At 46.9% G+C, this 24128-nt stretch overlaps 1 protein-coding gene across 2 annotated transcripts; it reads left to right on the top strand.

Annotated features, from left to right (window-relative positions):
- Window positions 1-368: 368 nt before the first annotated feature.
- On the top strand, window positions 369-13133 carry APOH (apolipoprotein H). 2 transcript variants are annotated; one of them, NM_173992.2, is given in 8 exon segments: window positions 369-471; window positions 1075-1251; window positions 2479-2575; window positions 3773-3849; window positions 4861-5049; window positions 8208-8387; window positions 10691-10888; window positions 12980-13130. In NM_173992.2, coding segments are annotated over 8 exon segments (1038 nt in total). In that variant the 5' UTR covers window positions 369-407; the 3' UTR covers window positions 13036-13130.
- Window positions 13134-24128: the final 10995 nt, after the last annotated feature.

Here is a 24128-nt window from a genome sequence, read left to right as displayed (position 1 = left end):
TAAGTGACGGGCCTCAGTTTACACGCCGAGGCCAGGGCTGGAGCAGGTGCTGCAGCTCCAGGCTTTCCAGCCAGCACTACAGACACCAGGTGGTCTGGACCAGAGGCCGAGCAATCTGGAGCCACCAGGACGGTCTCAGAGGCAAGAACGAGCCACTCTGCACCGTTAACATAAGTGCGGTAAAGACAGAAACCGTCCATGAAGATTTCACACAGACTCACCAAGATGAAAAGTAAATGATTAAAGAAGGTAGGTTTGGAGTTCCTTTCGAACCATGATCCTTTATCTTCTATTTACAGAGATAAAAGAACACCCCCAGATGGTTAATATGTAAGCACTTCAGTATTTACAGCTCCCCTTTTGGGAGAGGAAAGCCGCTCTGGCAGCGCCGGCGTGACCCACCCGCCATGCTCCCCCCAGCGCTCGTCTTGCTGTTGGGGTTTCTCTGCCACGTTGCTATCGCAGGACGAAGTGAGTACTCATGGCTTTTGAAAAAAAAAAAAGCATATCCAGTCCTGGGCTTCCCAGGGGACACTAGTGGTAAGGAACCTGCCTGCTGACGCAGGAGACGAGGGCTCGATCCCTGGGGCGGGAAGATCCCCTGGAGAAGGAAGTGACAGCCCACTACAGTGTTCTTGCCTGGAAAATCCCATGGACAGAGGAGCCTGGTGGGCTATAGTTCATGCAGTCACAGCGTCGGACGTGACTGAGCACACACCCAACCCTCTGGTAAATGCCAGGGGCCCATAGGGATTAGCTAAATTCTCTTCAGGGCGGATGCTGGGGAGACTGGATTGGTGCTTATTGTTTGATGAAGCCATGCTTAAACTCCTCAGCGAGATACTTAGCTCCTTTAAGCCTCAGTATACTGGCCTGGCAAATGGGGATAACACACCTAGCCCCCTTTAAAAGCTGATGAGGAGCTTAGCTGGGGTACGGCACACATCAAGTATTTGTAGCAAAACTCAGGGTAAGTGTTTTGGTAGCATTAAATGTTTTTCGTTTGTGTGGGCCAGCTAAACTTAAAAAGGCAAATACGGATTTCTCAACCAACTGCTTTGTGTTCTGTTTCAGCCTGCCCCAAGCCAGATGAGCTACCGTTTTCCACGGTGGTTCCACTGAAACGGACCTATGAGCCCGGGGAGCAGATAGTCTTCTCCTGCCAGCCGGGCTACGTGTCCCGGGGAGGGATCCGGCGGTTTACATGCCCGCTCACAGGACTCTGGCCCATCAACACGCTGAAATGCATGCGTAAGTCAGCCTCCTTCCCCACATTCCCCGCTTATTCAGATCCTGTATGTGGCGGGGAGATGACCGACCTTGTCCAGCTCTGGGTGCAGAAGGCCAGCAGAGCTGCGGGGCGGGAGCAGTGGGTGCAGAAAGCCAGCAGAGCCGCGGGGTGGGGGGCAGTGGGCACAGAAGGCCAGCAGGGCCGCGGGGTGGGGGGCAGTGGGCGCAGAAGGCCAGCAGGGCCGCGGGGCGGGGGGCAGTGGGGGTGGGCTTCATGGGAGGAGAGACTGCGGACAGTCAGTGCTGTTTTCCAAAAGCCAGGAGGAGAGGGTGGGCAGAGGATGAGCTGGTTAGACGTCATCAATGACTCAATGGACACGAATCTGAGCAAATTCTGGGAGACTGTGGTGGACAGGGGAGCCTGGCGTGATGCAGTCCATGGGGTTACAAAAGGTCAGATGGGAATTAGCCACAATGACTGGAATGAACCAGGGGAGATTTTAAAAAGAGACTTGGTATGATAAAAGGAGAGGGAGGCACTGCAGATGTGAAAAGAGAAGTAGATATGATGTTACAAATTATATTTCTAATAAAATACAAACATATTATATTAAATCAATGTTATACATAATATATACAATATTATGCATTATATATATATAATATCAGGGGGCTTCCCAGGTGGCTCAGCGGTAAAGAATCCACCTGCCAACACAGGAGACTCAAGAGATGCAGGTTCAATCCCTGGGTCAGAAAGATTCCCTGAAGAAGGAAATGGCAACCCACTCCAGTACTCTCGCCTGAGCCCGGCGGGCTACAGTCCACGGGGTCGAGAAAGAGGAGAAAGAGGAGAACACGACTGAGTGACTCAACAACCACAACAAAGCAAGCATTTAGACTGTTCGATTTTTGTCTTTGTGACTAACAGTTATAACGTGCAGACACCTCCCTGGGGGCCAGCGGTTCAGACTCTGTGGGTCCACTCCAGGGGCGTGGGTTCTCCCTGGTTTGGGAACTAAGATCCTGCGAGCTGCATGCCCCGCCATCAAAAAAAGCAACAACAACAAACAAGAAGTAACAACACGATGGATGCCTCAGTGCGTGTGTCACTTAGATTATTTTGAGTTAACTTCTGAAAATAGTTATCACTAGCATCATTGGATCAAAAGATAGAAATGAGATTAAACATTTTTATTTTAACAGGAAATTCTGCAACTAGACAATGATGTTTTTATCTTTAAATCACAGCCAGAGTATGTCCTTTTGCTGGGATCTTAGAAAACGGAACGGTACGCTATACAACGTTTGAGTATCCCAACACCATCAGCTTTTCTTGCCACACGGGGTAAGGACTTTTGGCTCACAGAGGCCGCGCATTCCTGCCCCCTTAAGCTGAACATCAAGGCCGGCCCCTATTTTATTTCTAGTCTTTAGGCTGGACTTGCTGAATACAAATCACTGAATAAAAATCCACAGTGGGGTTGGGGGTGGGGTGGAGAATACAGCAGTCAGTAAAATACGAAGTTGATGCTCTATCTAATTTTCCTGCACCCGATTAGCTACTCATACGAGGAGTACATTGAAATTATTGAAGCCGGGTGATAATTCTTTATAATCTCTGGGCCAAATCTTGGCTTGGGGGTTAAAGTATTCTAGTAGTCAGACTTGGGCTTTAGGCTAATTTGATGGACTGTGACCTAGGTTCAGTGGTAAAGAATCCGCCTGCTAATAACGCAGAAGGCGAGGTCGATCCCTGGGATTGAGAAATCTGTTGGAAAAAGACATGGCAACCCTCTCCAGGATTCTTGTCTGGGAAATCCCATAGACAGAGGAGCCTGGCAGGCTGCAGTCCATGGGGTCGCAGAGTCGGACAGGACTGAGCACACAGCAGGAGAATTCTGCGGAGAAGGCTGAGGGTGATGGTGTAGAAACACCCTCCTTCTCACCAGGGCTGCCTCCCAGGGAAGGAAGCGGCAGAATTTCACTGAGGATCCTGGTTTGTGATTAGAGATTAAGAAATGCTGTGTGTGGAAGAGAAAGGCAGTCCTTTCAACAGAAACACCAACTTATTGATGAGTGATCTTGAATACATTGTCTTCAAGGACAATGGCACATTTATAATGTTAATAGACAGCATTGTTATTACACATTTGGGCCAGCAGGCTCTCAGAAAATGAGTATTAGAGATTACTTGGTGTGATTCACTTTTGTGATTCCCAAAAAAGACGTGAGTCTTGGATTAGAAGCCGTTACCCTGATACCCTGACCAGCTGGTTGGGGACCAAGGGTTTGGGGACTGGGAGGGAGGGTGGGCCCACACCCAGCGGTGATGGGACCCTCTCCTGCTTCAGCAATTGCCTTGAAGCCCCAGGCTGGGAGGCTTGCTGAGCCTTAGAGGAGTTTAAGCCTCTCAGGAAAACAGTATTCTAAGATGGAAAAGAAGCCAATAGCATTCATCTGCAGCACTGCTCGATGGAAAAAAATTTGAGGTGCAAGGGGTGGATGACTCTGTAATTTAATGGGTTCAATTTTCCCTCCGCAGGTTTTATCTGAAAGGAGCTAGTTCTGCAAAATGCACTGAGGAAGGGAAGTGGAGCCCAGACCTTCCTGTCTGTGCCCGTGAGTCTCCGGGTCCAGCTCTAGGAGGGTGACCGCTTGGTTGGCCTGGGGTTCCTGGTTTTATCAATACAAGATCTACACCCTGAAACCCCTCAGTCCCAGCTCCCTGAGGTGGCTGCTCACCTCTTTTGGGACTGCTTGTCCTGATGTCTTCTTAAATGATTTTATTGATTGATTTTTGTGGCTGTGCTGGGCCTCGGTGGTCACGTGGGCCTTTCTCTCGTTGCGGCGAGTGGGGCCACTCTGATTGCGGTGCGCAGGCTTCCGTTGGCAGGGGCTTCTGTCTAGACCACAGGCTGCGTTGCTCCATAGCACGTGGGAGCTTCCTGGATCAGGGATCGAACCCATGTCCCCTGCACTGGCAGGTGGGTTCTTTGCCAAGGAGCCACCAGGGAAGCCCCATCCTGGTCTCCCACTCTGGAAGATGAAGCAGCCCCTTTGGAGTGACACACCCTGGCCCGAGCTTTGAAACTCTACATCACTTAGGTCAGGATGGCAACCCACCTCTGAGTCCCTGCGTGAAGCCACTTGTGCAAGCGCCACACAGAGAGGGTACAAAAGCGGGAGGTATTCAGTGGGAGCAGACACACCGGCACTGACACCAAGGTGCCACGCAGACGTCTCAGTGGCGAGCTACCATCAGCAGCTACTGCGGGATGCTGGCTCGGTGAGGCCCTTCACCAGTTCTGACTCCGAGAAAGGTCTTCAAGGCAGTGTTTTGTTCCAAGACGTCCAGTCGCCTAAGCAACATGGTCTTGTAACAGGCAGATCAGTGATGGCAACACTTAAATCCCCTTCATTTTTCAGTTTTCTGGCCGGCCCAGACATCTGATTTTCCGATCACATTTTCTTCCCTGGCTTCTCCAATGGACTGTGGTTATCCTGGCATTTGATCGAATTTTGCATTTTCTCAAGTTAATCTTTGGATTTTTTCCTTTCTGTAAAGAGTATTTTGTTTAAAAAAGACTCAGCTATTTCCATTCAAATGACAGTTCTTTTTTTTTTTTTCAGCTATAACCTGCCCTCCACCACCCATACCCAAGTTTGCAAGTCTCAGCGTTTACAAGCCGTTGGCTGGGAACAACTCCTTCTATGGCAGCAAGGCAGTCTTTAAGTGCTTGCCACACCACGCGATGTTTGGAAATGACACCGTTACCTGCACGGAACATGGGAACTGGACGCAGTTGCCAGAATGCAGGGGTAGGTGCCACGATACGGCAGAGCAGTCGTGGGAGTGCAGGGCCTCGCTGCTGAAGGGGGCTGCACATTCCGCTCTCCAGAGGGTTCTGAATGACCCTGTTTACCGTGGCCTCTGCCCTGTGCCTGGGGCTGAGGGTACCAGGTGAGGGGGGTCTGGCTTCTAGCTCAGGGTGATGAGAGGTGATGCAGTGGACAGTCTGGAGCAGCCTGGGAGAGCTCCTGGGAGGAGGACGTGGGGGTGGAGTGGGGGACAGTGCAGCCTGCCACAGGAGGGGGAGCCAGGGAGGCGGGGACAGGGAAGAACAGGGCGTGAGCATGGACAGCTGAATGTTACAGTGAGGTTGGTGAAGAGACGCCTGGATTAAACTGGGAAGTCCAAAGAGATTAGGGCTTCCCTGTTGGCTCAGAAGGTAAAGAATCTGCCTGCAATGCAGGAGATCTGGGTTCGATCCCTGGGTCGGGAAGATCCCCTGGAGGAGGAAATGGCAACCCACTCCAGTATTCTTGCCTGGAGAATCCCATGGACAGAGGAGCCTGGCGGGCTACAGTCCATGGGGTTGCAAAGAGTCAGACACGGGTGAGTAACTAACGCTTTTGCTTTACTTTCAAGAGATTTAAAGTGAAAAACTGGGTTGCGATCAGATCGATATAAGCTTTTGTAGTTTTTACCTAAATTTAAGAATCACAAGAATATTCAATTTAAAAATATATATGAAAATTCTTTCTCCTTTAATTGGAATCATCGTTGCTATATTTATTTATTTGTTTATTGGCCATGTGGCATTGGGATCTTCCCCGATCAAAGATGGAACCCGTGCCTCCTGCCGCGGGAGCGTGGAGTCTTAACCGCTGGGCCACCAGGGAAGTCCCATTACTGTCTTTGAATTTGTCCACTGCATAATGAGCAGGTAGAGTAAAGAATTTATCATGCACACGAGGAGTGGCACTGAAGACTGTTACCCTCTCGCGCAGTGGATGGGACAGACGTCTGCTGAACGATTCCAGCAGAAGTACTTAGTAGCACAGGGACGCTCTTGCTTCTACTGATCCCTAGCACCTTCTGCGGGACTTAACTCAGGGCCTGGTGTCCTGCTATTCACTCATGTGTCATCTCATTTAATTCTCCCGAGTCCTAAGTAGTGGGTTCTTCAAGGGGTTGTTTTTCCTCTTATTTTCAGCTGTTTACATTGATATGTCAGCCATCAGCATGTTGTAACATTCTCTCTCTTTCTTTCTATAGACATGCTTTTTCCCCTGAATTTTCTGAAAATAAGTTATACACATGATGACACTTACCCATGAACGCTTCAGCAGCATGAACCTCCTAATAACAATGAGATTCTCCTATGTTATCCCTGTACCCAAGATATTTAACATATTTGGAATTACGATAATAATTTAAACAATCATATACAATTAGCAATATTTATTTCATATGCAAATTGCCCCACCTGATCCAGAAGTTCCTTTACACACACGTTTTGTTCTGTGTGAAATCTAATCGTGAACCACGCCTGTGTCTGGTTGTCACGTCTCTTTAGTCTCCTTTACAAGGAGGAAATGGCAGCCCACTCCAGTGTTCTTGCCTGGAGAATTCCAGGGACGGGGGAGCCTGGTGGGCTGCCGTCTATGGGGTCGCACAGAGTCGGACACGACTGAAGCGACTTAGCAGCAGCAGCAGCGGCGGCAGTCCTGTAGTTAGGAATGATCCTCTGCCTTCTCAGTCATCTTTCATTGATGTTTATGAAGAGTGCATGCTGGTTGTCTTTAGAAGTTTCCAGAATGTGAATTTGGTTGCTTATTTACTCATGATTAGACTCAAGTTAACACTCTTTAGGAATGCACCCCCTCTCAGCAGAAGGCGCTGCTGTCAGTCAGCACCGTCGGGCGTGACTCGATCCTGTGGTCAAGGGGGCACACCCTTCTTCTCTTGGTGAAAAAGAGCGTCTCTTCCTCTTTGGAGTTAGTACGCACCCTGTGGGTGGTAGTTTGAGGCTATGTGAACACCTGCTCTTGAGCCGTCATTGATAACCCGGGACTCAGTCAGCAGAGGCCCTGATGGTTGCAAAGTGGTGGCTTTCTCGTGTTATCTGTCCTTGATATTTATTACCTGGAATTCTTCTACAGGGAAAAGTTTTTCTCCCATGGACTGTTTCTCTTTAGTTTTATTATAGACTCATACATTCCTTTGCACTCAATTTGCTGAAGAACCAAAACTGATCCAAGCAGTCCAACTTCGAATTTTGTACTCTTTTTTAAAAAACCCATTTGATTTATTCGGCTGTGCTGGGTCTTAGCTGCAGCACAGGGGATCTTTTAGCTGAAGCATGTGGTATCCACTGCCCTGACCAGGGGTGGAACTCGGGAGCGTGGAGTCTTAGCCGCTGGACCAGGGAAGTCCCTGGATTTTGTATCCTTGAACCATCGCATTAGACTACCTTCCAAAAGCTCTGTGCTCCTCCATCCAGCCTGGTTTTCTGTAGTGTGATAAAGAGGGGACAACAGAGGATGAGATGGTTGGGCGGCGTCACCGGCTCAATGGACATGAACTTGAGCAAACTCTGGGAGACAGTGGAGGACGGGGAAGCCTGGCGTGCTGCGGTCCATGGGGTCGCAAAGAGCTGGACAGACTTAGTGACTGAACGAGGACGACGAAGACGGGTGTGGGTTTCGGACTTCAGCGCCGGGGTCTTAAGGCCAGGGGGCAGTACTGCTTGTCTCCTCCGTGCTCCGTGCTGGCTTCTTGTACGGTCTGAAGACAATCATCAGAATTGGGTTTAACATTTAAAACCCAAACAATAGTGTTCTACTGTGCATGGAGGGAATCTTTGTGTTCTAATTTCATGGTCTGCTGATTAAAAGGCACAGACTTTTCTTTCGTTCAAACCCACCATCTTAGACGGTGTGCAGATGAAGTTTGCAATAAATAATACCTTGTGATTATACGAAAGCCCAAAGAACTTGGTAACTCATTAATTTACTTTCAAAGTCTTGTTGTTTCTCTGTTAATGTCCAGGGTCTCACGAGGATAAGATAAAGGGGAAATCAGAGGAATCACGCAGTGACTCACGGGTGTAAGAGAGGAGCTCCTAACCATTCTGTGATCACCGGGCCCCACACTGTTTATGCTAACATGGCTTACTGCTTAAACTTCTTAGAAGTAAGATGCCCATTCCCATCAAGACCAGACAATGGGTTTGTGAACCATCCTGCAAATCCAGTGCTCTACTATAAGGACACCGCCACCTTTGGCTGCCATGAAACGTATTCCTTGGATGGACCGGAAGAAGTAGAATGCAGCAAATTCGGAAACTGGTCTGCACAGCCAAGCTGTAAAGGTATGCGATGTGGGTAAGGGCTCAAACCGCCTGCAGACTCATCCCGTGAATCTCCTTTACTTGCCGTTTTCTTGTTCCAATCATTTTCCACTTTTTTTCTCAGACTTGCTTCACAGCTCTGGGGATTTCTGTGAACACGGGGAAGCTTCACGCCTAGCAAGCCTGTGTGCGATTTAAGCACTGTATACTTTATTCATTTATTTATTTTTGGCTTCATCGGGTCTCAGTTTCAGCTCTCGGGCGCTGTAGCTTTGGCATGCAGGCTAGCTGCCCTGCTGTGTGTGGGCTTTTGGTCTCCTGAACAGGCATCAGGCCCACGGCCTCTGCACTGGAGGGCAGATTCTCAACCGCTGGGCCACCAGGAGGTCCCTCCTGACTGCTCAAGACGAGCGTTCTGTTGTCAGCCTTGGTAATGCGGTGGGAGATTGTGTGGGCTTCCTACAACTGCTTTTATGTCCTGGCCCACGACCATCCTGTTTAACTTGGTTCTAGTCAAGACTCTTCTCACCGGGGCAAAACCCCACCACACAGTCAAGAGAGTTCCTGGAAATGGTGATTAACTACAAACGGGCAACGGGCGATCGTATAGACCATGAGTATGGGGAAATGAGGACGGGAACTCAGAGTCAGGAACCGCAGCTACTCTCTCCATGTCTTACGGCCTCAGGGGCTGCCTTGCACCTCTGTTTCTCCGCTTACTCAGCTTGAAGCTGGCCTGATTCTGTGCCAGGACCTCTCACCTGAAGGATCATCACTCGGGGCATCTTTTCCCTGAGAAGTTGGCTCCTTTGGCATCATCGCTCCTTGGTCTGGCCCGTGTCGCACTTGTGCAGAGAGCATCAGGTGGGCGCTGTGCTTCTGCTCAGGCTGCTGTGGGCTGGAAGGACATTGGGCAAAATGGAGAATGACTAGGTTGGGGTCTCCTCGAAGCAGAGCCTGAGACAGGGATTCAAACACAGCTGATTTACTGAGCCTCAGGAAACAGAGAGTGAGGCAGGTAGGATGGAGCCGGACACTGCGCGTCAGAAGCGCCTGGAGGGCTTGTTTCAACAGTCTCTGCTTCGCTGGGTCTGGAGTGGGACCTGAGAACTAGCGTTTCTACCAGGTCCCCAGGAGATGCTGGTGCTGCAGACACAGGGCCCATGTCTGGAACGAGGATGTGGGCTCAGCTAGAGTGTAACTTCAGTTTAATCCCCGGGGGAGCTCTGGACAGGGCCGCTGATCCCATGGAGAGGCGAGGGGACTTGTTTATCTTGATCCCCTTGTGAATCTGCACGGGCTGGGCTGCCCACTTCCCTGCCCCTGGGCTGACGTGCACGTTCTCCTGGGAGAGGAGGCGCTCTGTGGCTGAAGGCTGTTTTTCAGAGAAGGGAACACTTGTCAGGTGTTACCAGCAACACTCACTTGGCTCGGGGTGGGTGTGCTCGTTCAGTGAATGGGAGCTGAGTGGGCAGGGGAGGCTTACCTGCAGCAGCAGTGTCTTTTAAAACATATTTTATTGGAGTATGGGAGCTTTACCATGCTGTGTGTGTCTACTGTACAGCAAAGTGCATCAGCCACACGGAGACACACGTCTCCTCCTTTTGGACTTCCTTCCCACGAGGTCACCACGGAGCACTGAGTGGACTCCCCGTGCCGTGCAACAGGCTCTCATTAGTTATCTTACGCAAAGTACCAACAGTGTATATGTGTCAACCCCAGTCTCCCAACTCCTCCCACCCGCTTCCTGCCCCTCAGGAACCATACGTTTGCGCTCTCTGTCTGTGTATCTGGAGAAGTGCTTTTTAAAAAAACGGTTTATTTATTTATTGGCTGTGCTAGGTCTTCACCGCTGTGTGGGCTTTGCCTAGTTGCTACCAGAAGGAGGAGCCACTGGAAGTGAACGGGGGCTACTCTGGGACGCGGCATGAGGCTTCTCCCTGCAGTGGCTTCTCTGGTTGCTGAGCACGGGCTCTGGGGCCTGTGGGGGTCTCCCCAGGCCGGGGACCAACCTTGCATTGCAAGGCGGATTCTTAACCACTGGACCATCAGGGAAGCAGAGCACCTGATGCTTCTTCTCTGACCTTCTCACCTGGCTACTCCAGGCGAAGAAAAGGTGATCTCGGAAATCAGGGTTCATGGTCCTGCTGATAAAGAACTGCAGTTGGCAATGATGCTGAGGCTATTCACGATGCACCTTCTTAGAATCTCCTCCTCTTGGGCCATTGGTTTCAGGTCTACTCATCCAGTGGCTCTGATGTTACATTCTCTTTAAGAAAGAGAAAGTGAAGTCCTGTCTTGACTACAAATATTGTCTCTTTCAGCATCTTGTAAGTTATCTATTAAAAGAGCTACTGTGATATATGAAGGAGAGAGAGTAGCTATCCAGAACAAATTTAAGAATGGAATGCTGCATGGCCAAAAAGTTTCTTTCTTCTGCAAGAATAAGGAAAAGAAGTGCAGCTACACAGAAGATGCTCAGTGCATAGACGGCACCATCGAGATTCCCAAATGCTTCAAGGGTGAGTTTAATGCTGGAGTGTTTAGCTGGCATCTGCCTTGCCCTGGCCATAATCAGTACTTAAAAAAATATTTCAGTCTGTTTTGGAATATAGCTGATTAACAATGTCGTGATAGTTTAAGGTGAACAGCAAAGGGACTCAGCCATATACACATACCTGTATCCATCCTCCCCCAAGCTCCGTTCCCATCCAGCCTGCCACACAACACTGAGCAGAGTTCCCTGTGTGGTACGGGAGGTCCTTGTTGGTTATCCATCTTAAATATAGGTGTGTGTACATGTCCATCCCAAACTCCCTGACTATCCCTTCTCCCTATCCCTTCCCCTGGCCACCGTACGTTCCTTCTCTACCTCTGTTTCTGTTTTGTAAGTAAGTTCATTTGTATCGTTTCCTTCTGGATTCCACATGTAAGGGCTGTCGTACGACACTTTTTCTTCTGCCTCACTTGCTCAGTGTGACCATCTCTAGGTCCGTCCATGTCGCTGCAAAGGCATCACTTGTTCTAACAGTCGAGTAATCACAATCTGCACTTTTATGATTGACACATAATGACTAAAAGAAGCCATGTCAGTTTGGCCACTGGATTTTTAAAAGGAGGGTTAGATGGGAGAAAACGGCAAGATGAACAGTAACTGCATTTGGTATTTCCAGTTTCCTTTCCAATTCTTTTCCTTAAAACTCAGTCAGGATTGGGGCTTTCTTTGATGAGTGTTAAATTATGCCATGGTGTCTAATTCCAGATTATGCATGAATAATAATAATGATATTGAAAGGAATACTGAATAGTAATATTTAGCACCTCTTGAGCCCAAATGATAATGAACTCACCCCAAATTACAAAGTAATTCAAGTCAGTGGTCGTTGGTTTACAGATCTAACATTTCTTTCCCTCTTTTGACAGTTCCTAGAGTTTGAAAAGTACCCATTAGAGAAAAGTATTCATTAGAGCAAAACATTTAAAGAAAGATGACCCTGTGTTTGTGTGAGATAAAGGAGTGTACAATGGTCAGCATTTAAGCCATCAGTTTCAGGTCTAAATAAATACCTTTGTTGCCACAAAGGAGGAGCCAGCCAGAGGCTGAAGCTGATTGTATCTAGGTTTAGAGATGCTTCTAGAATGTTGTTAGCCTGTATCAGCTGGCAGAGGACACAGATGGGAGCAGACTGGGGAAGAGAGAGGTCTGAGAAGTGGGCAGCTAGAGACAGGAGGAAATGAGAACCAGCAAACAATACCCACCTCATAGGTCTGATGACTAGAAATCTTACACAGGACATACGGTGAGTGCTCAATGATAAGCGTGACCGTTCTTTTCACTCTAATTACAAACAGTTAGAAATGCACTGCATAAATTGTCATTGTTCAAGATACAGCAGAGCCCTGGTGCGATGTTACATATTGCTAAGTCATTTCAGTCATGTCTGACTCTGTGTGACCCCATAGACGGCAGCCCACCAGGCTCCCCGATCCCTGGGATTCTCCAGGCAAGAATACTGGAGTGGGTTGCCATTTCCTTCTCCAATGCAAGAAAGTGAAAAGTGAAAGGGAAGTCGCTCAGTCGTGTCCGACTCTTAGCGACCCCATGGACTGCAGCCCACCAGGCTCCTCCATCCATGGGATTTTCCAAGCAAGAGTACTGGAGTGGGGTGCCATTGCCTTCTCCGTGTTACATATTAAAACTGACAAATAATCCTAGTACAGATTGGCAGAAAAAGTACTAGCAGAGGGTGATTTTAAAAAGTCAAATAGGGCTGGTTAATGTATTTCTTCAGGCTGCTCTCCCCTACAGTCTGCCGACAGATGAGTGCTGTGGGTACATTGGGGAATAAACACAGGGCTGATGCAGCTTTTTCTTTTAATCTTGAGTGTCAGAATTATATAGAACTTTTCATTTTCTCGCTTGGAAATGATTGCTTTATCTTTCCCCTGATGTTTTCTCGAACCACTTAAACCTCACATGGAATGCTTTCATTCATATAATTAGATTTATTCTACACGTTTATAAAACGTATTTGATTTGGCTTGGCTATTTAACAAATTTAAGAAATGATTGTTTCTCTTAGAGTATTTATTTATTTTTTCTCCCCAAACAGAGCACAGTTCTTTAGCTTTCTGGAAAACGGATGCATCTGACGTAAAACCATGCTAAGCTGGTTTTCACACTGAAAATTAAATGTCATGCTTATATGTGTCTGTCTGAGAATCTGATGGAAACGGAAAAATAAAGAGACTGAATTTACCGTGTCAGCCATTGCAGTGTCACTCCGCATGGTAGCTTACTTTTAGTTATGTTTTTTTGCTTGCTATTGTTCAGTTGCTAAGTTATGTCCAACTCCTTGTGACCCCTTGAACTGCAGCATGCCAGGCTCCCCTGTCCTTCACTGTATCCCAGAGTTTGCTCAAATTCATGTGCACTGAGTCATGATACTATCCAACCATCTCATCCTCTGCCGCACCCTTCTCCTCTTGCCCTCGATCTTCCCCAGCATCAGTCTTTTCCAGTGAGTTGGCTCTTCACATCACTTCAGTTCAGTTCAGTCTCTCAGTTGTGTCTGACTCTTTGCGATTCCATGGACTGCAGCACACCAGGCCTCCCTGTCCATCATTAACTCCCGGAGTTTACTCAAACTCATGTCCATTGAGTCGGTGATGCCATCCAACCATCTTATCCTCTGTCATCCCCTTCTCCTCCTGACCTCAATCTTTCCCAACATCAGGATCTTTTCAAATGAGTCAGCTCTTTGCATCTGGTGGCCAAATTAAGAAACCCAAATATTTGGAACACTGCTCTCGCACAGCTGTGAAATGGAAAGTGTAAATAATTACCTGGTTACCCAGTTCCCCTCTCCCTAACTCTACTCTTAAGTGCTTTCACTCAAAACAACTGCAATGCAATTATTTTCTTAGAATGGTCCATAGACCCCAGCATCAGTATCGCCTGGTAATAATCACAAAGGAAAAAATGCTATGTACTGGAATTTCTGAGGTTGGCCCCCAAATATGCATTTGTAACCAAGTCCCCAGATAACTGCCTTTTTGAGAAGTATCACTGTAAAGGATAAACAAAGTGCATAGCCCTTCAGGCCAGTAGAACTGGGTCTGGACGGGGACAGCTTGGTTTACATAACGCCTGTGCGTCTCTCCCTGTCCACCAACATGCCTCTGGCCCATTGCCGATGTTGCTCCTTTCAGGCCAGTAGAACTGGGTCTGGATGGGGACAGCTTGGTTTACATAATGCCTGTGCGTCTCTCCCTGTCCACCAACACGCCTCTGACCCATTGCCGATGTTGCTCCTTTCTCTATATTTAGCTTCCTTGCCCCTTTCTCCTTCCGTAGGAGGTGCTGGCAAACCGCACCCCAGGCTCAGCTTGTGTTTCCTATGCCTGCACCAGAGCAGCTGAACATTGCTGGAAAAAAAGGAACTTCACAATTATGCTATTAGGTCCTGCCTTGATCCATGAGCATGAACGTCACACGAGCTCAGCTGTGCCCGGCAATCCCACCACGTTTCTCTAGTTGGTTCTCGCCCCGCCTCCCCGACACGGCTGTGTCTTCTCAGCCCTGCTCAAGCCACCCTCCATCCCTCTCAGACAATATCCCGCTCTTATTTCACCAGGAAAATAGGAAAGACCCTTCAGTCTTTGCACGACCGAGTCTGTCCCCTCAGCAGTCTGTACCGAGTTCTCTGCGCTCTTTCTCCTTACTCTGAGATCCCATCTAAGGGCGAACCTCATGCCCGGGACCCCATCTTCTGTCTTCTTAGTTAAGAATTTTGCTCCTGTGATGAACGATCTTCCATTTTTTCCCCCTTTCTATTGGAGCAGTTCTACACAAATATACAATAATGTTGTTGAGTCGCTCTTATCCAACTCTTTGTGACCCCATGGACTGCAACACACCAGGCTCCTCTGTCACCACTATCTCCCAGAGTTTGCTCAAACTCATGTCCTTTGAGTCCATGACACCATCCAACCATCTCAGCCTCTGTCGCCCCCTTCTCCTCCTCCCCTCAATCTTTCCCAGCATCAGAGTCGTTTCCAATAACATCATCACTTAAAAAAGAAAACCTTGCTGTTACCTCACATCATTTTCCAGCTACTGCTCTCCAGCTGTGTCAAAATAGTCACAACCTAAAGTTGAGAGTTATGTTTTATTTGGTGGGAATTTTTAGGACTTCAAGTCCTGGAGACTTGAAGCATCTCAAGTGACTGAGAGAACTGCTCTGAGGAGGTGGGAGGGGAGTCAGGTTATACAGAAGTTTGCCGCGAGTGGACGTCAAGCGTGTTTTTGTGAATTAAAGAAAGCCAGATATCTCAAGCGGAGAAGGCAATGGCCACCCACTCCAAGACTCTTGCCTGGAAAATCCCATGGACGGAGGAGCCTCGTGGGCTGCAGTCCATGGGGTCGCTAGGAGTTGGACACGACTGAATGACTTCACTTTATTTTTTCACTTTCATGCATTGGAGAAGGAAATGGCAACCCACTCCAGTGTTCTTGCCTGGAGAATCCCAGGGATGGGGTAGCCTGGTGGGCTGCCGTCTATGGGGTCGCACAGAGTCGGACACGACTGAAGAGATTTAGCAGCAGCAGCAGCAGATATCTCAAGGTGAGGAACTGGTGCTTTTCTGGGAACAGGGAGATGCAGGCGTCTGGACTCCTTGAAGTCGCTGCTTCGTGCGCACCTCGGCCCTCTGGGCAGGCTCCTGAGTCCTCACCGCTCACCCACGGGGTAGCTGCGGCCTCACGGTTCAGACCGCAAGTACTGTTCTCCTCCGGGCACCCTGAGGGCTCAGAAACTCATACGTGGAGGGCCAGATTGCTGCCGGCTGTGACATCCTTGTTTATTATGGTGGCAGAAAATACTCCATTTCTCATCTGTATCCCTTGTTTTTATAAAAGTCCCAGAAAGAGCTGTTGGTCTTTGCCGGCTCCACATTGTACACCCATCACAACTCTTCACCTCGGTCTCCCCCAGAGGCCTCTTCTCACGGACGCTTGGTCCTCAGGACTCAGTCGCCTTCCCCTGGCGAGAGTCTGATCCCTTTACCAAGATGCTCTTCTGCACCTCTTCCCTTTACAGAAGCCAGTGTGGCTCTTCCCAGGTTGTCGTTCAAAATCTCCGAGTCCCATTGTTGTTGCCGTTTAGTCGTTCAGCTGTGTCCAACTCTTCTGGGACCCCATGGACTGTAGCCCACCAAGCTTGTCTGTCAATGGAATTTCCTAGGCAAGAATACTGGAGTGGGTTACCATTTCCTCCTCCAGGGGATCTTCCTGACCTGGGAATCAAACTTGTGACTCTTGCATTGGCAGGCAATTTTTTATGACTGCACCTCTTGCATAGCCCGATTACTGTATATATATGTGCATATATATATTCAATATCCCATTATATATCACATCTTCTTAATCCACTCATCTGTTGATGGACACCTAAGTTGCTTCCATGTCTTGGCTATTGTGAGTACTGATGCTGTCAACACTGGGATGCATGTATCTCTTCCAGTTAGTGAAGAAAACGTAGGCAGAACACCCTATGACGTAAATCATAGCAATATTTTCTTGGATCTGTCTCTTAAAGCAAACGAAATTAAACAAAAATAAACAAATGGAAGGTATTTACACTTAAAAATTTTTGTGCAGTAAAGGAAACCACTGACAAATCAAAAAGACAACCCACTGAATAGGAGAAAATATTTGCTAATTATATGACTGATAAGAGTCATGTATCAGTTTAATAAGATGCTGAAGCTCCAATACTTCGGCCACCTGGTGTGAAGAACTGACTCATTTGAAAAGACCCTGATGCTGGGAAAGATTACAGGCGGGAGGAGAAGGGGACGACAGAGGATGAGATGCTTGGATGGCATCACCGACTCGATGGACATGAGTTTGAGTAAGCTCCGGGAGATGGTGATGGACAGGGAAGCCTGGCATGCTGCAGTCCATGGGATCACAAAGAGTCAGACACGACTGACTGACTGAACTGAACTGAAGAGTTTAATAGCCAAAGTATATAAATAGCTCAGGCAACTCAACATTGAAACAAACAAAAAACAACCCAGTTTAAAAAAAGGCAAAAGGCCTGAATAGACATTTTTCCAAAGAAGATACACAGTGGGCACGCGAAAAGATGCTGCACATCATTAATTGTCAGAGAAATGCAAATTAAAGCCACAATGAGACACCAGCTCACACCAGAATGGTCATCATCAAAGAGGCCACGAACAACAAAAACGGAGAGGCTGTGGGCAGAGGGAGCCCCCTCCTCTCTCGGTGGGAATGTGAACTGGTGATCCACCGTGGAGAACAGTATAGAAGTTCCTTAAAAAACAAAATAGAACTACCGTACGATGCCACAATTCCCTCCTGGGTATTTATCTGACCGTATAGGTTCTTTCAAATCTGTCTTGCTGAAACTTTTTGTAAGGAATCTCCAGGTTGAACTTCTAATAGACTATTAAAAAAAAAACACAAAAAACCTCCTGGAATATGGCAAGTTTGTTGTGGATGGCTTTTTGCATAATCTTTTTCACTGGAAGGCATTTCAGGCCACTGGGTAGGCTTGAGTCCTTGAAAACTAATCAGAGTAGACTTTAGAGCTTAGGCCATAGTACTGATTCCTCTAACTTAATGATATTTTTACAGAAAGAAAAATCTGCTCTTTTTCAGTTTGAAGAGGCAATTTGGATTAGCAGAGCCTATCAGGGGAGCCTCCCAGTTGCAGCTTAGTGATTGGTGGTCCGCTTGGTGATTACCTGGTCCACCCAGTGATCATGTGGTCCATTTAGCTCCGTAAGGGCACTCTCTGTTCAAAATGTTTTTCTTCTGAAACTCTTAGATCACCAGGCTGCCCGTCATCAGAATTCAGCTGTGCGCTCCCCACTCAGATCCAGTGACTTTGCTGCTGGCTCAGAGTCCAGAAAACAACACTGTCCTGCACACACAAGCAGCCTGGTGGGCAGAGTGAAGCATGACCACAGACGGCTGGTCCTCCATTTTAACACGGCCGAATGTGGCCTTTCCCATCGCAGGTGATGTCACTTAACCAGCGACTGCACACCCACTGCACCCCTCGAGCGCTCGAGGCCCACAGGAACTTGTTCTGTGGCCAGCAGGCCCCCTTGTGTGCTTCCCAATGACCAGCTCTCTTCTCTTCCAGTGTGGCAGGGGGACTTCTAAATGCAAAGGGATCCAGGTCTTTACTTTTGTTTCCTGTGATAACATATTTATGCAAGGAGTTATGGAAAATGAACTCTCTTATTTCTAAGACATTGAACAATCTTTCAATATGTAGGTTCTCATTTCTGAGTCCCCCAAGCTGAATAACAAGTGTTCATCGGTAACGTTTCCTGGCTACTAGCCTGAAGGTCGTTCCCTGCCTTACACTGAAATAAAAGATTTAAAACAAAGAGAAAAAAGAAAGAAAGCAAGGAAGGAAGAAAAAAGCTTGGAGTGTGTGCATATGGGTTTGAGTATATGTCTGCATGTGTGAGTGTGTGGTTGGTGTGTGTGTGTATGTGAATGTGTATGTTGTGTGTTCTTTGTGAGCATGTGTATATGTGCATGCCTGTGTGAGTATGTGTGTACATGAGCATGTTTGTGTGCTTTTTGTGCACATATGTGCATGTGCGCATGCATGTGTGTGAGTGTGTTTACGTGTGTGTGTGCGTGTGTGTGAGTGTGTGCGCGCGCGTGTGTGCATGTGTGCATGTGTATGCGTGTGTGCGTGTGCGTGTGCGTGTGTGGCATACCTAGTTCTTTCTGTGCTAATGCTGCCTCCTGGTGACGTCCACCACTTCTGAAAGTACACGAGTTCTGAAAGAAAAGATCGACGTTTCCCGAGTCAGGCACAGGGCAAGACGCCCCACGTATCTCACCCATGTGAAGTCCATCTTCCCAAGCACCGTCAGGAAGGTAAAGAAACGGAAGCTCACGGAGTTCTGCCACCGGCTTACGCAAGCGGCGGAGCTAGACAGCCACGCTTCCGCACTGGGTCTTTTCTCCCTTGCTCACACTGCTGGTTTAGCGGTGCATTTCCCAGTGGCTTCCTGGAAATAACTAAATCCCAAAGCTGAAGTTTTCCAGCCTAGGGAGGAGTGTGGAAACGGCGGTGGGGAGATTTTGGAATAGATGAGGTGCCCTAGGGGTGGTTGCTGGTCGAGTGAGTGCGGGCTAGAGCACCGTGTCCACGCGTCTTCCTCGGCTTCCAACGGGGCTTTGCATGTGTGTGGGTCAGTTGTCGTGTCCGACTCTTTGCAACCCATGGACTGTAGCCCGCCAGGCTCCTCTGTCTGTGGGATTTTCAGGCAAGAATACTGGAGTGAGTTGCCATTTCCTCTTCCAGGGGATCTTTCCAACCCAATGGGGTTACCTCCTGGATAAAAACATTGTACATTGAATATATCGTAAGTTGAAAATACATTTAAACACCCAACCTACTGCTGATCATAGCTTAGCCTAGCCGACTTTAAACGTGCTCAGAACCATTACATTAGCCTACAGTTCAGTCCGTAACGCATCTGTCTGCAATGCGGGAGTCGTGGGTTCAATTCCTGGGTCGGGAATTTCCCCTGGAGAGGGAAATGGCAACCCACTCCAGTATTCTTACCTGGGAAATCCCATGGACAGAGGAGCCTGGCTGGCGGGCTACAGTCCATGGGGTCGCAAGAGTCGGACATGACTTAGCGCTATCTTTCTTTCTTACAGTTGGCCAAAATCATCTATTGTAAAGCTTATCTTATAATAAAATGCCAAATATCTCATGCAATTTATTGAGTGGACTTCCTAGGTTGCTCAGTGGTAAAGAATCCACCTGCCGATGCAGGAGACATGGGTTTGTTCTGTGGGTCAGGAAGATCCCCCGGAGAAGGCCCACTCCAGTGTCCGTGCTTAAGGAAACTGCATGGACAGAGGAGCCTGGCGGGCTATGGTGCATGGGGCTGCAAAGACTGGGACAGGACTGTCAACTAAACAACAACCAAATGTATTGAGTGCCGTACTGAAAGTACAAAGCAGAATGGTTGGAAACTTACGGGTAATTTATCCTCCTGATCGCATGGTTTTCTGGGAGCCATGGCTGCCCCACGGCCAGCATCATGAGAGAGCATCTTGCTTCGTATCACTAGCTGGGAAAATATCCAAAGTCAACATTCAAGGTTTGGTTTCTACTACATCTGTATGACTTGCACACCATTATGCAAGTTAGGGCCATCGTAAGTGGGGGACTGTTTGTATTATTGAAAGACAGGGGCGGGGAGAGAATAGCCAATTTATCTCTGCTCATAGCCGCTGGCACCCACGGGTGGCCCAGGAAGGCATGGAGACCAGGCCACGGAGGAAGGGATGGAACAGTGACTTCACCTTACTCCTGGCAAAAGAAAGGCATCCAGAATCGTTGAGTTACAGGTTGTAACTCTGTTTTCTGGTGGTGATGAAAAGAAAATACTCCCCACTATTCTTGGTTTCTACTCTCTCTACATCTATTTGTGGTGTAATTTATAGTTCTGTGATCTATAAAGTTCTGAACCATTTCCTATCCAATTTAAGGACTTCACTGGCCACAGGATTATTCTGATATATATCACTAATGTCTTTCATGCTGGTGTGCTCAGTCACTCAGTCAGGTCCAGTTCTTTCCGACCCCATGGACTGTAGCTCTCCAGGCTCCTCTGTCCAAGGGACTTCCCAGGCAAGAATACTGGAGTGGGTTGCCATCTCCTCCTCCAGGGGGGTCTTTCTGTGTCCCCTGGGTCTCTTGCATTGGCAGGCGGATTCTTTACCATTGCGCCATGTCTTGACAATAATAATGCTCTTTCTTGATATTATCTAAATTGCTTACCATTTAGATGTCTGAGTCACTCGTGTATTTCAATCTAATGATAGAGAGGATCTTAATAATGCAAAATGGTGAATCACTGACTAAAATTTGGTTATTTAGGATAACAACTTATGCAATAATACTGTGTATAGAGCCATTTGCTGGGATTTAAACAATAAATTAAATTATTGAAGGTACAGGTATCATGTGAAACTCCTCCTCAAAATGGGCAAAGGACTAGAGAGGTATTTTGTAGAAGAATTTTTAAAAAGGACTAATAGAGATGCTTAAATATTTCAGCTGTTCTGAAGTGGAAAATGCAAATTAAACAGAGATGCTATTTTTATACACACAATTATCACAGATTAGAAAAATTGTTAATGTGAGACAATCACTCTCAGGAACTGTTGAGTGGAATTGCAAATTTGCCAAACACTTCCAGGAAGCAATTAGGCAGTACTGATTAAGAACTTTAATTTCTTTCATGCCCATAGGAATGTCTTTTATGGAGATAGCTGAAACTTCAACCAAGATGTATATATTAAGAGACATTTATTACAGTATTACTTGTAAGAGCCAAAATTGCTAATAATTTATATATCCAATCACTGGAAAATAAGTAAATTATGTTATATCCAAATGAAGCAAAACTACTACTACTACTACTAAGTTGCTTCAGTCATGTCCGACTCTGTGCGACCCCATGGACTGCAGCCTACCAGGCTTCTCCGTCCATGGGATACTCCAGGCAAGAACACTGGGGTGGGTTGCCATTTCCTTCTCCAATGCATGAAAGTGGAAAGTGAAAGTGAAGTCGCTCAGTCATGTCCAAAGCAAAAATAAGTAGATATTAAAATGACTATATATGTGTAAGATTTGAGAACATATTTACTACTGTTAACAGTGGCTATTCATTAATGGTAGAATTACATGTAATTTTTATATTCTTTGTTAAACCTTTTCAATTTCCATATAGTATCAACAAAACTTTTATAACCTGAAAAAACACTCAATTCAAAAATCTCATCTTATGGAGGACTTTCCTTGAGGTCCAGTGGTTAAGACTTTGCCTTCCAAAGCACACAGTGTGGGTTCAATCCCTGGTTGGGGAGCTTAAAGACTAAGAGCCTAAGAGCCCATATGCCTAATGACCTAAAAACCAAAACATAAACAAAAGCAACATTGATTGAACAAATTCAATAGAGGCTTTAAAAGTGGCCCAATTAAAAAAAATCTTTAAAAACAAAACCTCCAAAATCTCAGCTTGGGAAGAAACATTTTGTTTCTCTTTATAGTTCAGTTCAGTTCAGTCGCTCAGTCCTGTCTGACTCTTTGCGACCCCATGAACCACAGCACACCAGGCCTCCCTGTCCATCACCAACTCCCGCAGTTCACCCAATCCCATGTCCAATGAGTCGGTGATGCTATCCAACCAACTCGTCCTCTGCCGTCCCCTTCTACTCCTGCCCTCAATCTTTTCCAGCATTAGGGTCATTTCAAATGAGTCAGCTCTTTGCATCAGGTGGCCAAAGTACTGGAGTTTCAGCTTCAACATCAGTCCTTCCAATGAACACCCAGGACTGATCTCCTTTAGGACGGACTGGTTGAATCTCCTTGCAGTCCAAGGGACTCTCAAGAGTCTTCTCCAACACCACAGTTCAAAAGTATCAATTCTTCGGCACTCAGCTTTCTTCACAGTCCAACTCTCACATTCATACATGACCACTGGAAAAACCATAGCCTTGACTAGACGGACCTTTGTTGACAAAGTAATGTCTCTGCTTTTTAAAATGCTGTCTAAGTTGGTCGTAACTTTCCTTCCAAGGAGTAAGCATCTTTTAATTTCATGGCTGCAGTCACCATCTGCAGTGATTTTAGAGCCCCCCAAAAATAAAGTCAGCCACTGTTTCCACTGACTCTTGATTATTCTTGATAGTAAGTGGAAATAATCCACAACAGTGATCCGAAGTCACTGACATTTGCTTTGTGTCTCATGTTTGCTTTGCAGTGTGTTCGTTAGTCACAGTCCCTCAAATTGTTGGATAACTTCACATGGAAGCTTTTGAAACCTCGATTTCAGAACATTAGAGAGAAGAAGATGGTGAATTCTGTAGTTTTATGTCTAAGTCAATGTTTTTCAAAATGAAGGCTATTTTTGGAGAGATTTGAGGGTATTTAGGAAGTAAAATTGACAAGACTTGAATCATCTTTAATTTCATTATGTAGAGAATCATTGATTCACACGCTTACATCTCTCTGTATGGTAAGTATGTAAGTTAGTAGAATGGCTTGTAAACTATTTTGTAATTCATTTTCTGTGAGTTTATTAGTAATTCATTTATTGGTATAGACTGAAACGCTACTTGCAGTGGAGGGTTTGAAAAAAGCATCTTGGAAAGAGTATGATTTCCCTCCAGAAGCTTGAAAGAAACTAGTTACAAATGAATGAATCTTCTATTTTCTTTATGGAAAATTGAAAAGATGCTTCAAGCTGTGTTTATGTTAGATTTGGCATCACACTGTATGTATTGCAAAGATACTGCAGAAGGAATCCTGTTGTGAAATTACATGAAAAACAGTGGTAAACTGAATTTCTTTTAAATGAGTGTTTTTACAATTTAAATTTTGTTTCTGCTCGGTATTTTAAAATATATATATATGTGTGTATGTATATATATATATATATATATATATATATATATATATATAGTTCAGAGCTTTTCTAGAAAAGTAATAGAAGACCAAAGAAAACCACAACATAGCAACGCAAACATGGAGATCGCTCTGAGGTGGAAGAGACTTCTTGGAGCAGCAGAAATAAATTTTCCACTTGATCTTGCCGTTCTGCACAGAATTGGTAAACACAGTCTTTTCATTTTATTTCAGCGTCTTCAGAATTTGGGGTACGTTCTTTCAGATCTTGGATAGTTCTGAATCCAAAAAAAAAAAAATGTAATGTTCATTTTCTTGTCTAATTCAACGCTATTCGCCTCTGAGTTGTGAGATCACTTCTTTAGACTCATTCAATGTCATCTGTCCTAATAATGGGCACACCCCTCTGTGAATATCCTCCTGCGACCCCATTTTCTTTGCTCTTTATTTGTTTTTTCTCTACAGCCCCTAAAGTGTTGACAGGCTCCTATCCGAGCGGTATACCCGAGGGCAGCAGTGTCCCCACAGCGGTCTGGTCATCCTGGGAGTGTTGGCCTGGGATCGGTCTAGGGGCGGCCAGGCTGGAAAGCCAGCCTGGAGGCTGCGCAGAGAACCGGACGTCGTCATGACAACGCCACCCAGCGTAGGGAGGCGGGGAAACTCGAGTGCGGAAGTCCCCGACCCCGGCCTGCCCGGCAGGGCTGCCGAGGCCCGGGCGTCGCCATGGCAGCGTCGGGAAGGGGTGTGGCCTGCGACGGGGCGCCCCCGCCCC

The sequence above is a fragment of the Bos taurus genome, chromosome 19 (assembly GCF_002263795.3).
Source record: "Bos taurus isolate L1 Dominette 01449 registration number 42190680 breed Hereford chromosome 19, ARS-UCD2.0, whole genome shotgun sequence".
In the NCBI taxonomy this organism is placed as follows: domain Eukaryota; kingdom Metazoa; phylum Chordata; class Mammalia; order Artiodactyla; family Bovidae; genus Bos; species Bos taurus.
Note: the sequence above shows the minus strand (reverse complement) of the source record. Positions and strands in the feature narration are given on the sequence as shown.

Bases quoted from the DNA above. Each gene is read 5' to 3' on its own strand.
- APOH (XM_015459022.3), top strand. From the start codon at position 408: ATGCTCCCCCCAGCGCTCGTCTTGCTGTTGGGGTTTCTCTGCCACGTT. The intron at 472-1,074 runs GTGAGTACTCAT...GTTCTGTTTCAG, and splicing joins CGTTGCTATCGCAGGACGAA to CCTGCCCCAAGCCAGATGAG. The intron at 10,889-12,979 runs GTGAGTTTAATG...CTCCCCAAACAG, and splicing joins GATTCCCAAATGCTTCAAGG to AGCACAGTTCTTTAGCTTTC.